Source organism: Crassostrea angulata, chromosome 1 (genome assembly GCF_025612915.1).
Source record: "Crassostrea angulata isolate pt1a10 chromosome 1, ASM2561291v2, whole genome shotgun sequence".
NCBI classification, from domain to species: Eukaryota; Metazoa; Mollusca; class Bivalvia; order Ostreida; family Ostreidae; genus Magallana; species Magallana angulata.
The window spans coordinates 12,211,781-12,226,914 of NC_069111.1; the positions used below are offsets into that span (position 1 = coordinate 12,211,781).

General features: G+C 32.8%; 1 protein-coding gene across 2 annotated transcripts; it reads right to left on the reverse strand.

Moving 5' to 3' along the window:
- Nucleotides 1-10,324: 10,324 nt before the first annotated feature.
- Nucleotides 10,325-14,288, reverse strand: LOC128158823 (uncharacterized). Of its 2 annotated transcripts, none has more exons than XM_052821795.1 (6): nucleotides 14,056-14,288; nucleotides 13,387-13,452; nucleotides 12,353-12,475; nucleotides 12,112-12,202; nucleotides 11,938-11,976; nucleotides 10,325-11,703 (listed from the first exon to the last, which is right to left on the reverse strand). In XM_052821795.1, exons 1-6 carry the CDS (start codon nucleotides 14,090-14,092, stop codon nucleotides 11,400-11,402), a joined length of 660 nt encoding a protein of 219 aa, XP_052677755.1. In that variant the 5' UTR covers nucleotides 14,093-14,288; the 3' UTR covers nucleotides 10,325-11,399. The 2 variants fall into 2 exon arrangements, with proteins under 2 accessions (XP_052677755.1, XP_052677746.1); XM_052821786.1 differs by having other exon boundaries at nucleotides 12,353-12,478.
- Nucleotides 14,289-15,134: the final 846 nt, after the last annotated feature.

Here is a 15,134-nt window from a genome sequence, read left to right on the forward strand (position 1 = left end):
GAAGTGACGGCGGACGTTCGGATATGCGAAGGGCACTGCGGCCGTTCACTCTCTACCTTTTCTGAAAATTTGAAAGTCCTATCTTGAATACTTTTTGAGAAAAATTGTGAACAAGCAAAAACATAAAATCTTTAATATCTCGGTACCGGAAGTGACGACCAAAAAAATCTCGTGTAATTTTTTTACAAATTTTGTCCTGAATAAGATCTGAAAGTTTCACAAAAATCAGCTGAAGCGTTTTTGAGAAAACGTGACAGAAAAAAAAAATAATAATAATAATAATAATAGAGGAAAAGAAACAAAGCAAAAACAATAAGGTCTTCCGTTTCCAACGGAAGACCTTAATAAGAAACAGTACGAAAACAATAAGGTCTTCCGTTGGAAACGGAAGACCTTAATAATAACTAGATACGATCTCGTTACGAGTAACGAGTAGGTCTTCCTTGCGATTTCTGTTTTTAATCATACCATTAATAATCGATGTAATTTTAGAATTACCCCCCCCCCCCCACACACACACTTTCAGATAATGTATACAAATCCCTAATTACGTAATAAATGGGCGTTGCAATGAGTTTTCCAGATAGATATTGCTACAATTAACAACTTTGCTTTTATAATGCATTGCGAAATCTTAATCGTTTTTATGTAATTTGTAATAGGCTTTACGAGTTTCTTGCCCCTCCCCCCCCCCCAAAAAAAAGGGGGCCAGCCCCTTTTTCTTGATTTCTTTGAAAAGGTCTTAAGAATACCAACATTTTTTGTTCTTACATCTATTTAAAATTGTTGATCATTTTTGAGATACAAATGTATGAATATTTTAGGGGCCAGCCCTCTAGATCCTTAATGGGGACAGGAATTCGTGTTTTGATAAGTGGAATCGATTTAAATCATAAATTTAAACATTTTCTCTTCTATCATGTCTAACAAAAAATGTCTACTTCTCTTGTTATATTGCGTCAAAGTTTAAGTACTTTGGCCCCTAAAAATCCCTAATTACGTAATAAATAGGCGTGGCAATATTTTTTTCTAATAGATATTGGTACGATCAACAACTTTGCTTCTATATTGCATTACAAAATCTTTATCGTTTTTAAGGTATTTGTAATAGAGTTAAAGAGTGCCTTTTCCCCTAAATAAAGGGGCCAGCCCCTTTTTCTTGATTTTGTTGGAAAGAACTTTTGATTATCTATTTTTTTTGTTATATATGTCTTAGCAAAATATCAACTGATAAAAAGATATAAATCAAAACGTGTGAAAATTTTGAATGAAAATTCGTGCCCAATTTTCGTGCCCAGGCGAGCTACAAGAAATGTCGCAATTGGCATTAAACAACTACATGCTGCACAACTTCAAACTATAGTCTACCTATCCTGAAAATTTCATATTCATATCTCTTATGGTTTCCGAGTTTATAGCTGCACAAAATGGGTCGTCAAAAATTACAAAATGGCCGACAATTCGGTACCGGAAGTGACTACGAAAAAATTAAGAAAAATGTATGAAGTTTAGATCACGCCCAACCATCTGTGAAAAAATGATTGAGATCGGTCGAATAGATTTCGAGAAATCACGTGCACAAAATTTGGAAAAAAAAAATAATAATAAAGATACGATCTCGTTACGAGTAACGAGTAGGTCTTCCTTGCGATTTCTGTTTTAAATCATACCATGAATAATAGATACAATTTCAGAAATACCCCCCCCCCCCCCCTCCCCCACACACACACTTTCAGATAATGTATACAAATCCCTAATTACCTAATAAATGGGTGCGGCAATGAGTTTTCCAGATAGATATTGCTACGATCAACAACTTTGCTTGTATAATGCATTACGAAATCTTAATCGTTTTTATGTTATTTGTAACAGACTTTACGAGTTTCTTGCCCCCCCCCCCCCCACACCTAAAAAAGGGGCCAGCCCCTTTTTCTTGATTTCTTGGAAAAGGTCTTAAGAATACTAACATTTTTTGTTCTTAAACCCATCTAAAATTGTTGATCTTTTTTGAGATACAAATGATTGAATATTTTAGGGGCCAGCCCTCTAGATCCTTAATGGGGACAAAAATTCGTCTTTTGATGTGTGGAATCTATTTAAATCATAAATTCAAACATTTTCTCTTCAATGATGTCTAACAAAATATGTCTACTTCTCTAGTTATATTGCGTCAAAGTTTAAGTTCTTTGGCCCCTAAAAATCCCTAATTACGTAATAAATGGGCGTGGCAATATTTTTTTCTAATAGATATTGGTACGATCAACAACTTTGCTTCTATAAAGCATTACAAAATCTTTATCGTTTTTAAGTTATTTGTAATAGAGTTTAAGAGTGCCCTGGCCCCTAATTTAAGGGTCCATCCCCTTTTTCTTGATTTCTTTGAAAAGGTCTTAAGAATACTAACATTTTTTGTTCTTACATCTATTTAAAATTGTTGATCATTTTTGAGATACAAATCTTTGAATATTTTAGGGGCCAGCCCTCTAGATCCTTAATGGGGACAAAAATTCGTCTTTTGATAAGTGGAATCAATTTAAATCATAAATTCAAACGTTTTCTCTTCTATGATGTCTATCAAAATATTTCTACTTCTCTAGTTATATTGCGTCAAAGTTTAAGTACTCTGGCCCCTAAAAATCCCTAATTACGTAATAAATGGGCGTGGCAATATTTTTTTCTAATAGATATTGGTACGATCAACAACTTTGCTTCTATAATGCATTACAAAATCTTTATCGTTTTTAAGTTATTTGTAATAGAGTTTAAGAGTGCCCTGGCCCCTAATTTAAGGGGCCATCCCCTTTTTCTTGATTTCTTAGAAAGGGTCTTAAGAATACTAACATTTTTTGTTCTTACATCTATTTAAAATTGTTGATCATTTTTGAGATACAAATCTTTGAATATTTTAGGGGCCAGCCTTCTAGATCCTTAATGGGGACAAAAATTCGTCTTTTGATAAGTGGAATCAATTTAAATCATTTATTCAAACATTTTCTCTTCAATGATGTCTAACAAAATATGTCTCCTTTTCTAGATATATTGCGTCAAAGTTTAAGTACTTTGGCCCCTAAAAATCCCTCATTACGTAATAAAGGGGCGTGGTAATAATTTTTTCTAATAGATATTGGTCCGATCAACAACTTTGCTTCTATAATGCATTACAAAATCTTTATCGTTTTTAAGTTATTTGTAATAGAGTTTACGAGTGTTTTGGCCCCTAATTTAAGAGGCCAGCCCCTTTTTCTTGATTTTGTTGGAAAGAACTTTTGATTATCTACCACTTTTGTTATATATGTTTTAACAAAATATCAACTGATAAAAAGATATAAATCAAAACGTGTGAAAATTTTGAATGAAAATTCGTACCCAATTTTCGTGCCCAGGCGAGCTACAAGAAATGGCGCAACAAAAATTAAACAACTACTTGCTGCACAATTCCAAACTCTCGTCTACCTATCCTGAAAATTTGATATTCATATCTCTTATGGTTTCCGAGTTTATAGCTGCACAAAATGGGTCATCAAAAATTACAAAATGGCCGACAATTCGGTACCGGAAGTGACTACGAAAAAATTAAGAAAAATGTATGAAGTTTAGATCACGCCCTAACATCTGTGAAAAAATGGTTGAGATCGGTCGAATAGATTCCGAGAAATCGCGTGCACAAAATTTGGAAAATAATAATAACTAGACACGATCTCGTTACGAGTAACGAGGAGGTCTTCCGTTCAATTTTTCAAACGATACCATTAAAATATCAATGAAATTTCAGAATTTCCACTCACATTTCACATACAGCACATTAAAGATTTAATGTTTTAATCCCATAAAAATTCCTAATTATGTCATCAATGGGTGTGGCTATGAGTTTTACAAACTGATATTGTTACGATCAACAACTTTGCTTCTATAATGCATTACAAAATCTTTATTGTTTTAAAGTTATTTGTAATAGAGTTTACGAGTGTCTTGGCCCCTTATTTAGGGGTCAGCCCCTTTTTCTTGATTTCTTTGAAAAGGTCTTAAGAATTCCAACAAATTATTGTTCTTACACCCATCTAAAATTGTTGATCATTTTGAGACACAAATGATTGAATATTTTAGGGGCCAGCCCTATAGATCCTTAATGGGGACAGAAATTCGTGTTTTGATATGTGGAATCGATTTAAATAATTAATTCAAACATTTTCTCTTCTTTGATGTCTAACAAAATATTTCTACTTCTTTAGTTATATTGCGTCAAAGTTTAAGTTCTTTGGCCCTTAAAAATCCCTAATTACGTAATAAATGGGCGTGGCAATATTTTTTTCTAATAGATATTGGTACGATCAACAACTTTGCTTCTATAATGCATTACAAAATCTTTATCGATTTTAAGTTATTTGTAATAGAGTTTAAGAGTGCTCTGGCCCCTAATTTAAGGGGCCATCCCCTTTTTCTTGATTTCTTTGAAAAGGTCTTAAGAATACTGACAATTTTTGTTCTTACACCTATTTAAAATTGTTGATCATTTTTGAGATACAAATGTTTGAATATTTTAGGGGCTAGCCCTCTAGATCCTTAATGGGGACAGAAATTCGTGTTTTGATAAGTGGAATCGATTTAAATCATTATTTCAAACATTTTCTCTTCTTTGATGTCTAACAAAATATTTCTACTTCTATAGTTATATTGCGTCAAAGTTTAAGTATTTTGGCCCCTAAAAATCCCTAATTACGTAATAAATGGGTGTGGCAATATTTTTTTCTAATAGATATTGGTACGATCAACAACTTTGCTTCTATAAAGCATTACAAAATCTTAATCGTTTTTAAGTTATTTGTAATAGAGTTTAAGAGTGCCCTGGCCCCTCATTAAAGGGGCCAGCCCCTTTTTCTTGATTTCTCTGAAAAGGTCTTAAGAATACTAACAATTTTTGTTCTTACACCTATTTAAAATTGTTGATCATTTTTGAGATACAAATGTTTGAATATTTTAGGGGCCAGCCCTCTAGATCCTTAATGGGGACAGAAATTCGTGTTTTGATAAGTGGAATCGATTTAAATCATTAATTCAAACATTTTCTCTTCTATGATGTCTATCAAAATATTTCTACTTCTCTAGTTATATTGCGTCAAAGTTTAAGTATTTTGGCCCCTAAAAATCCCTAATTACGTATCAAATGGGAGTGGTAATTATTTTTTCTAATAGATATTGGTACGATCAACAACTTTGCTTCTATAATGCATTACAAAATCTTTATCGTTTTTAAGTTATTTGTAATAGAGTTTAAGAGTGCCCTGGCCCCTCATTAAAGGGGCCAGCCCCTTTTTCTTGATTTCTGTGGCAAGGTCTTAAGAATACTAACAATTTTTGTTCTTACACCTATTTAAAATTGTTGATCATTTTTGAGATACAAATGTTTGAATATTTTAGGGGCTAGCCCTCTAGATCCTTAATGGGGACAGGAATGCGTGTTTTGATAAGTGGAATCGATTTAAATCAATAATTCAAACATTTTTTCTTCTATGATGTCGTACAAAATATTTCTACTTCTCTAGTTATATTGCGTCAACGTTTAAGTATTTTGGCCCCTAAAAATCCCTAGTTACGTAATAAATGGGCGTGGTAATAATTTTTTCTAATAGATATTGGAACGATCAACAACTTTTCTTCTATAATACATTAGAAAATCTTTATCGTTTTTAAGTTATTTGTAATAGAGTTTACCAGTGTTTTGGCCCCTAATTAAAGGGACCAGCCCCTTTTTCTTGATTTTGTTGGAAAGAACTTTTGATTCTCTACCTCTTTTGTTTTATATGTCTTAACAAAATATCAACTGATAAAAAGATATAAATCAAAACGTGTGAAAATTTTGAATGAAAATTCGTACCCAATTTTCGTGCCCAGGCGAGCTCCAAGAAATGGCGCAACAGGCATTAAACAACTACATGCTGCACAACTCCAAACTATCGTCTACCTTTCCTGAAAATTTGATATTCATATCTCTTACGGTTTCCGAGTTTATAGCTGCACAAAATGGGTCGTCAAAAATTACAAAATGGCCGACAATTCGGTACCGGAAGTGACTATGAAAAAATTAAGAAAAATGTATTAAGTTTAGATCACGCCCTTACATCTGTGAAAAAATGGTTGAGATCGGTCGAATAGATTCCGAGAAATCGCGTGCACAAAATTTGGAAAAAAATAATAATAATAATAAATAATAATAATAATAATAAGAAACAGTACGAAAACAATAAGGTCTTCCGTTGGAAACGGAAGACCTTAATAATAATAAGAAACAGTACGAAAACAATAAGGTCTTCCGTTGGAAACGGAAGACCTTAATAATAATAAGAAACAGTACGAAAACAATAAGGTCTTCCGTTGGAAACGGAAGACCTTAATAATAAGAAACAGTACGAAAACTATAAGGTCTTCCGTTGGAAACGGAAGACCTTAATAAGAAACAGTACGAAAACAATAAGGTCTTCCGTTGGAAACGGAAGACCTTAATAATAATAATAATAATAATAAGAAACAGTACGAAAACAATAAGGTCTTCCGTTGGAAACGGAAGACCTTAATAACTAGACACGATCTCGTTGCGAGCAACGAGGAGGTCTTCCGTCCGATTTTTAGAATATGGAATAACCTTACTCTTGACCTTCATCAACGAAACGTATCCGGAAAAGGAGGCGGGATATATGAGTAATGGGTGAAAGACTATTTATCCCTTTGGTGTCCCTTATTTGAGGGATCAGCTCCTTTTCATTCATTTTAGTCTAAAGGTATTTTTGTGTACCACTAATAAGTATTTAGAAATTGGTTACCGTTTTTATCTTGGAAAAATCGTTTTGATATCCGGTCCTAAAACTCCTGTTAGAGTCCAGATAAAAACAATATATGGTTGTACATTGTTAAGCTCAATATTTTGAGCATCTTTTGTTCAATATTGCTTTCCAAAGTTTTCCTCCATTTTGAGATATTGAGCATCAAAGACTTCTGGCCCCTTAAAATCCCTAATTACGTAACATAAGAGTATATGATTGCCATGTACATGTACATAACATTAGAATGAACTTAATTGCTTCTATAACGCATCAAAAAATATTTAACAGTAAAAAGTTATCATTAAAAGACTTTAGAGCCCCCTCAGCCCCTTATTAGAAGGGCCAGCCCATTTTTCATGATTTCAAATGAAAGCTCTTGTCAATTCAAACACATTTTGTTCAAAAAGTGTTTACAAATTTTGTACCGTTCTCGAGATATCTGGAGAGGGTCGTTTTAGGGGCCGACCCTGTAACTCCTTTTAGGGACCGCATAACAAGGAAATTATGGTTTCAGATTGTTAAGCTCAATATTTTGAGCATCTTTTGTTCAATTTTGCTTATCCAAATGTTTCTTCATTTTGAGATATTGAACATCAAAGTTTTGGACTTCTGGCCCCTTAAAATCCCTAATTACGTAACATAGGAGTAAATGATTGTCATGTTTAGGTTAATGACCTAAGAATAAACATAATTGCTTCTATAATGCATCACAAAATATTTCACGGTAAAAAGTTATCATTAAAAGACTTTAGAGCCCCCTCAGCCCCTAATTTGAAGGATCAGCCCCTTTTTCTTGATCTCAAATGAAAGCTCTTGATTTAATTAAGTTGTTTTGTTCTACTTGTTTTAACAAAATGCTTTCGAGAAAAGAGATATTCAAAGAAAACCAAGAAAAATCACGACGCCTTTTTAATCTTAATTTTCAAGCTCGGGCGAGCTTCGGTGCTCTTTGAGATAAAGATGATTAATTACCATTAGACACTATTTCAATCTTTCGTCTATCAGCCCTGAAAAGTTCAACATCATATCTTAAATGATAAAAGAGGAGTTCTCCGCACAAAATACCCCTATAAAAACAGTTAAATCCACGATATCTCAAGACAGGAAGTGACGTCATCAACAAAAAAAATTTCCAACAAGGTTCAGATCATTACCTATCAAAACTGAAAATTTGACGTAAATCAGTTCAGCCGTTTCCGAGATATCGCGTGCACAAAATCGGTAAGAAAAATAATAATAATAACTAGACACGATCTCGTTGCGAGCAACGAGGAGGTCTTCCGTCCGATTTTTAGAATATGCAATGACCTTACTCTTGACCTTCATCAGCGAAACGTATCCGGAAAAGGAGGCGGGATCTATGAGTAATGGGTGAAAGACTATCTATCCCTTTGGTGTCCCTTATTTGAGGGATCAGCTCCTATTCATTCATTTTAATCAAAAGGTATTTTTGTGTACCACTAATAAGTATTTAGAAATTGGTTACCGTTTTTGAGATATCTGGGAAAAATTGTTTTGATATCCGGTCCTTATACTCCTTTTAGGGTCCAGATAAAAACAATATATGGTTGTACATTGTTAAGCTCAATATTTTTAGCATCTTTTGTTAAATATTGCTTTCCAAAGTTTTCCTCCATTTTGAGATATTGAGCATTAAAGCCTTAGACGTCTGGCCCCTTTAAATCCCTAATTACGTATTATAAGAGTAAATGATTGCCATGTACAGGTACATTACATTAGAATGAACATAATCGCTTCTATAACGTATCACAAAATATTTAACAGTAAAACGTTATCATTAAAATACTTTAGAGCCCCCTCAGCCCCTTATTGGAAGGGCCAGCACCTTTTTCATGATTTCAAATGAAAGCTCTTGTCAATTCAAACACTTTTTGTTCAACAAGTAATTACAAATTTTGTACGTTCTTGAGATATTTTGAGAGGGTCGTGTGAGGGGCCAACCCTGTAACTCCTTTTAGGGACCGCATAACAAAGAAATTATAGTTGATTATTGTTAAGCTCAATATTTTAAGCATCTTTTGTTCAATATTGCTTATCCAAATGTTTCTTCATTTTGAGATATTAAGCATTAAAGTTTTGGACGTCTGGCCCCTTAAAATCCCTAATTACGTTACATAGGAGTAAATGATTGCCATGTATAGGTAAATAACCTTAGAATGAACATAATTGCTTCTATAACGCATCAAAAAATATTTCACGGTAAAAGGTTATCATTAAAAGATTTTAGAGCCCCCTCAGTCCCTAATTTTAAGGGCCAGCCCCTTGTTTATGATTTCAAATGAAAGCTCTTGTCAATTCAAACACATTTTGTTCAAAAAGTGTTTACAAATTTTGTACCGTTCTCGAGATATCTGGAGAGGGTCGTTTTAGGGGCCGACCCTGTAACTCCTTTTAGGGACCGCATAACAAGGAAATTATGGTTTCAGATTGTTAAGCTCAATATTTTGAGCATCTTTTGTTCAATATTGCTTATCCAAATGTTTCTTCATTTTGAGATATTGAACATCAAAGTTTTGGACTTCTGGCCCCTTAAAATCCCTAATTACGTAACATAGAAGTAAATGATTGCCATAATTAGGTTAATAACCTAAGATTAAACATAATTGCTTCTATAACGCATCACAAAATATTTCACGGTAAAAAGTTATCATTTAAAGACTTTAGAGCCCCCTCAGCCCCTAATTTGAAGGGCCAGCCCCTTTTTCATGATCTGAAATGAAAGCTCTTGATTTAATTAAGTTTTTTTGTTCTACATGTTTTAACAAAATGCTTTCAAGAAAAGAGATATTTAAAGAAAACCAAGAAAAATCATGACGCCTTTTTAATCTTAATTTTTAAGCTCGGGCGAGCTTCGGCGCTCTTTGAGATAAAGATGATTAATGACCATTAGACACTATTTCAGTCTTTCGTCTATCAGCCCTGAAAAGTTCAACATCATGTCTTTAATAGTAAAAGAGGAGTTCTCCGCACAAAATACCCCTATAAAAACTGATAAATCCACGATATCTCAAGACAGGAAGTGACGTCATCAACAAAAAAATTTTCCAACAAGGTTCAGACCAATACCTATCAGAATTGAAAATTTGACGTAAATCGGTTGAGCCGTTTCCGAGAAATCGCGTGCACAAAATCGGTAAGAAAAAAAATAATAATAATAATAATAATAGGGAAAAAGAAACCTAAGAAAAACAATAAGGTCTTCCGTTGGAAACGGAAGACCTTAATAATAGGGAAAAAGAAACCTAACAAAAACAATAAGGTCTTCCGTTGGAAACGGAAGACCTTAATAAGAAACAGTACGAAAACAATAAGGTCTTCCGTTGGAAACGGAAGACCTTAATAAGAAACAGTACGAAAACAATAAAGTCTTCCGCTGGAAACGGAAGACCTTAATTACCAACAGAATCAGTACAAGGTCTTCCGTTGAAAACGGAAGACCTTAATTAAATATTTCTTCAAGTTGTTACTTAAAACAAATAATTTTCAGCTTTTTATTCGGGCAAACATTACAGAGAGCGCCAAAGGAGTTCAACTTTAAGTGATTGTTCAATGTCATGGGGGTTCGAGGCCTGAAATATATCATTTAAAAAATTTGACAGATTACTTGAAATTATTCATATCAAATTATTAGAGACATTTGAAGAAATATAAGGATTTCTGAGCAAAGTGCACGAAGCAGGATAAAACAAAACAGATGCCACATTATGTAGCATTACAAGCACATTAAATTTTGTATATATATGCTTTTCGTACGTTCTCTCACAAAACATTTACTGTAAACATATTACATTTGTCTGTGTATTCTTTTTAGCGTTTTTTTGCAGAAGGCCGCTTCCGTCAAATCAAGTACATCCCTAAATGCCATTTCTATATATATACAAGAATAGGAACACTCAGAAATAGGCTATTTCAAATCCATGCTAACTTGTTGAAAATAATTTTCCGCTAAATATCATACTTTCTTTAAAACTTTTTTAAACAGTTCTTCTTTCAGTTTTAAAAAGTGTTTAAAATTATTAAGATTAAGATGTTCCCGTATTTAATAAAAAAAAAAAGTAGCCGTCCCCATTGTCCGATTTTTTAAAACGCTTGTAATGAATGCATTTATCTTAACACGCTACAATAATATATATGTAGGCTCATTTGGATACAAAATCATTTACTATATCATTAATATATTTAAATTTCTTTTGAATGAAATAATACAAAATTAGTTAATAAAACGATCTATTTATATTTTCCATTACTGTAAGATGTCTCAAACATTTTGTTGAAGGTTCTGGTTTTGAATATGAAAGTACACAAGATTTGCAATAAATAGTGGCACATAAAACAATCCTAATAATTAATCAGTTTTAAAGAACAACTATAGATACACCGAGAAAAAAATATAAGTTCTTTTGAAAATCGAAACACGTGATTTTATATTTTAAATAATAAAATGCAGGTTACCGTGCATTTGCTCTATAATATGTTAATACAGGTTTTGTTAACCATGATACGCTTGTCCTTTCTATATTGTAGAAGTATGAGCAATTATACTCAGCATTCTTCTCCTGTGTTTTATAGTGCTACATCTTTTCTCGTTAGGCTAACAACAGTACGACTCACGTCTTGCGAGTGTATGTTAAACAGAGTTGTCAGAGTCTTAAACTTGTCTCTACGGAAGTGATCACGTGGTTGCACAGCCTCTAAAGAACAGTATGTGTTTCTGGAACCGATGCTATCGTACAGAGATTCTGCGCATGCGTCCTCCATGTGGACAATCAATTCACTGTTGATGTACACCCCTTCATTAGGGCTGTCTAATATCTCTATGGTTCTGTATGGATTTAAATCATCGAGACTTTCCAGGTCCTGTGTTTGTCTTTGCAAAGAAAACATCGTACAATATGAGAATGTGAATGTCATATTTTGATGCAATATCTGTATTAGTTGAACAATGTTAGAAGGTTTTTTTCAAAATAGTTTCTATACAGTTCGATAAAAAAAATTGCTAAGAAGCCTTTGTATACTAAAATAATGAAACAGTAAACTTATCCACGGAATATTGCTATTTACCTATATGATCTTCAAAAGATTGTCCGAAAATTGCACTTACCTTCCGGCGTTTGGTAAAACTACAGAAGTGGCTTTTTTCCTTAGGTGCAATAAAACAAGTTTTTTAAAACAAATCTTTATTATTCAAAATTGTGACGTATTATGACATATATTCTGAAAATTTAACACGGACAGGAAAGCTTTTAAACAGTTTTTGTTATGAATTTTATCTTACCTTTTCCTCCATGCAAGGTAGAACAGAAGAGTAAAAGCAATGTTCAAAACAACAAGTGTGGACATACATATTGAAGAAATCAAACTCACATCTTAAAACAAATGTAAAAAAAAAATGCAAATACAATACAAAAACACCTTCAGATTTTAAGATAAATTGTATATGTACATACACCTTTTTATTTTACATGTTTTAAAACCTACATCAACCAAGAATGCTGATAAGAATCAAAGTTGATTACCTATTTTGGGCGCATACTCAATTTGATCAATGGTTTCGAGGATCTCTCGAGTGGTTAGAGTTTCGTACTCGGTCTTATTAGTCCAGGCCAATGTACTTGTTGGTGCATATTCATTTGCGGTACCTGCTATGCAAACAATGCATTTTTCATCACTTTTTTTTTTTAATTTTTCACTAACAACGTTTGCCTTTTATCATTAATTTTATTTTGAATATTATATCGAGATCCATATACCGCTTAGTATGGTCAGGTATACTTTAATGGGCATAGTCACGATTTTTATCAAAAATCATTTTCTGATTTTAAATCATTACAATGCTATGCCTCAGTAAGACATTTTTAAGAAGCAACCAAAATTTAAGCGTTATTCGTTGAGTTATAAGCGAGTTACAGAGCTTACAATGTTTTGCTTTGTAAACAAAGCTTTTGTTTACATTTTTGAATGTTGAAGAAAAAATTCCAAATTTAGACCTAAAATGAATGTATTAAACGTTAGGGAGAGTTTCTTTATGCTTAAAATGGAAAAAAAAGATAAACAAATCAGATTTAAAAAGTGTTTAACTGGTATATTGAACCTACGTAAGCAAATACAGGGCACGAGCCTTGTTTACATGACAAAGAATTGGGAGCTCTGTATCTTGCGACTGACTGTCAAATTTCATTTGATCATTAGAAATGCATCGCTAAAGTATTGTAAATAATAAAAACAGAAAAAAGGTAATTGACCAAAATTATGACTATGAACCTTTAAAACGTTCAGTTTTCAATAAAATGATTAATCAAACATGTGTCACTTTTAAATATAATTTAAAAACACGTGCAAACCACAACAATTCAATGCTCTTCCTGCTTTTTTCGAAGAGAGCAATAAAACTTATACTTCATGTTTATCAAACATCAATGGTATTTTGATGATATAGAACTTTTAATGTATAATTTATGTAAGCTACGAGTTATTTATATAAAGATTTTTAATAAACTTGAAAAAAATTAAAACGCATGAATCTGTTAAAATTATTTAGAAAAAAACTTACTGCCTTCTTGAACTCTGGGTATGAGGAACGCCCGAGAGACTTTAGTTATGTCCTCTGAATAATTGACTGGTTTTTTGAAAATAGAAAATAAGACTTTTGAGTTAAAAGCAATCAGTGTAGAGAGTAGCAATGTATTTAATATCAATTATCAGAATTTCTTTTTTTCAGAGGTTTTTTTTTCACTTGTTCATCATTTAGTTTGATGAGTTTTGTTTGTTTGTAATAAATGTACACAAAAACATGGCAACAGAATTCTGAGCTCCATGTCTTAAATTTTACTCTACAAATTACAATGAAATTATGTCTGACCATTAGAAATTTCTATGACCTTAGTTAGGCATCGTATAATTTTTTTTTTTTTAAATAGAATTTATAAATTTTCAGTCCAAATTGCGAGCGTGCCTTTTTCAAAAACGACTAAAATTCACTTAAAATCATCAATATGGGTCAACACAAGAGGTATCTAGTCTCCATTTCTTATCTTAGTATCTATACATCTTCAGGTGGTTTTTATACATTTGAAGTTCCAGTCGCAAACTACTCGCTAAAATGCATATTCCAAATACATTACGTCAAAAAATTCTTTTCTTTATGTCGACAGATATCGTTTATACCAAGAACTGCTTTGCGAATTCTCACGCACTTCGTTCGATACATTTTTCAACTTACCTTCAAGAAACATCGGTGGTGTAATTTCTGAATTCATATATTTGTGTCAGGCATTGACGTCTCAAAACTGTTCTGTTGGTTTGTTTTGAATAATGTCCCTTTTCAAACTATATACTTCTATTCAATTACAGTACCAAGTGGCCTTTACGACATGAGCACGAGTTTTTACCTGTGCATTTCCGCATATTGTACATTTTTTCTGGAAATTAAAAGTGGATTCACATGAAACTATAAACAGGCTTATTATAGTTTGCAATAAAAGCCATCATAAATTGTGTTTCAAATTGAATCAAATTCCTGCATGCAAATCTACTTGATAAACTTTTTTTATTTAAAATTTCAATGGCTTTTTAAATCAAAGTACTGAAGTACTGAAAGCCGGGCTCTTTTTGATGTATATTCATGTATATTGTATAGTAAAGACTGAATCTCTCTCTCTTTCTCTCTCTCTCTCTCTCTCTCTCTCTCTCTCTCTCTCACATGCTTTTAAAGTCGGCAAAGCGCCAGCGAGCGACCAAATTTTGTAAGCGGCTATAAACAGAAATATGTCTGTCTGGTAGAAAAAAGTTCAACAGTTGCTGCCTTGAATTTTGCAACAAGCGTTATATATGGAATGCCATAGCTGCCTTAAGGTCAATTTCATATTATATGAATTGGTATATTTTTTATATGCAATAGTAATATCATTATATGCAGTGCTAACATCATTATATGCAGTGCTAACATCATTATATACTATTATGTGATCCTAACTGTATACGCGGATCTAGAAGCAGAGGGGGTATACAATTTCTACAAAGTACAATCATTTTTTGAAATTTATTTTACTTTTAAAATTAAACGCGTACTCTAATAAAAATTCATTCGATTTATCACACATCGATGTATCAAGAACAGAGAATATCTCTCTCTCTCTCTCTCTCTCTCTCTCTCTCTCTCTCTCTCTCTCTCTCTCTCTCTCTCTCTCTCTCTCTTCAAAACAAACGACAAGTTGACCAGGAAATGTGCATCGCCACAACGAGCGCGGCATCTTTTTAAAAATAAAACTGGACCTCTTCCCCATTAAAACTTTTCAGCGA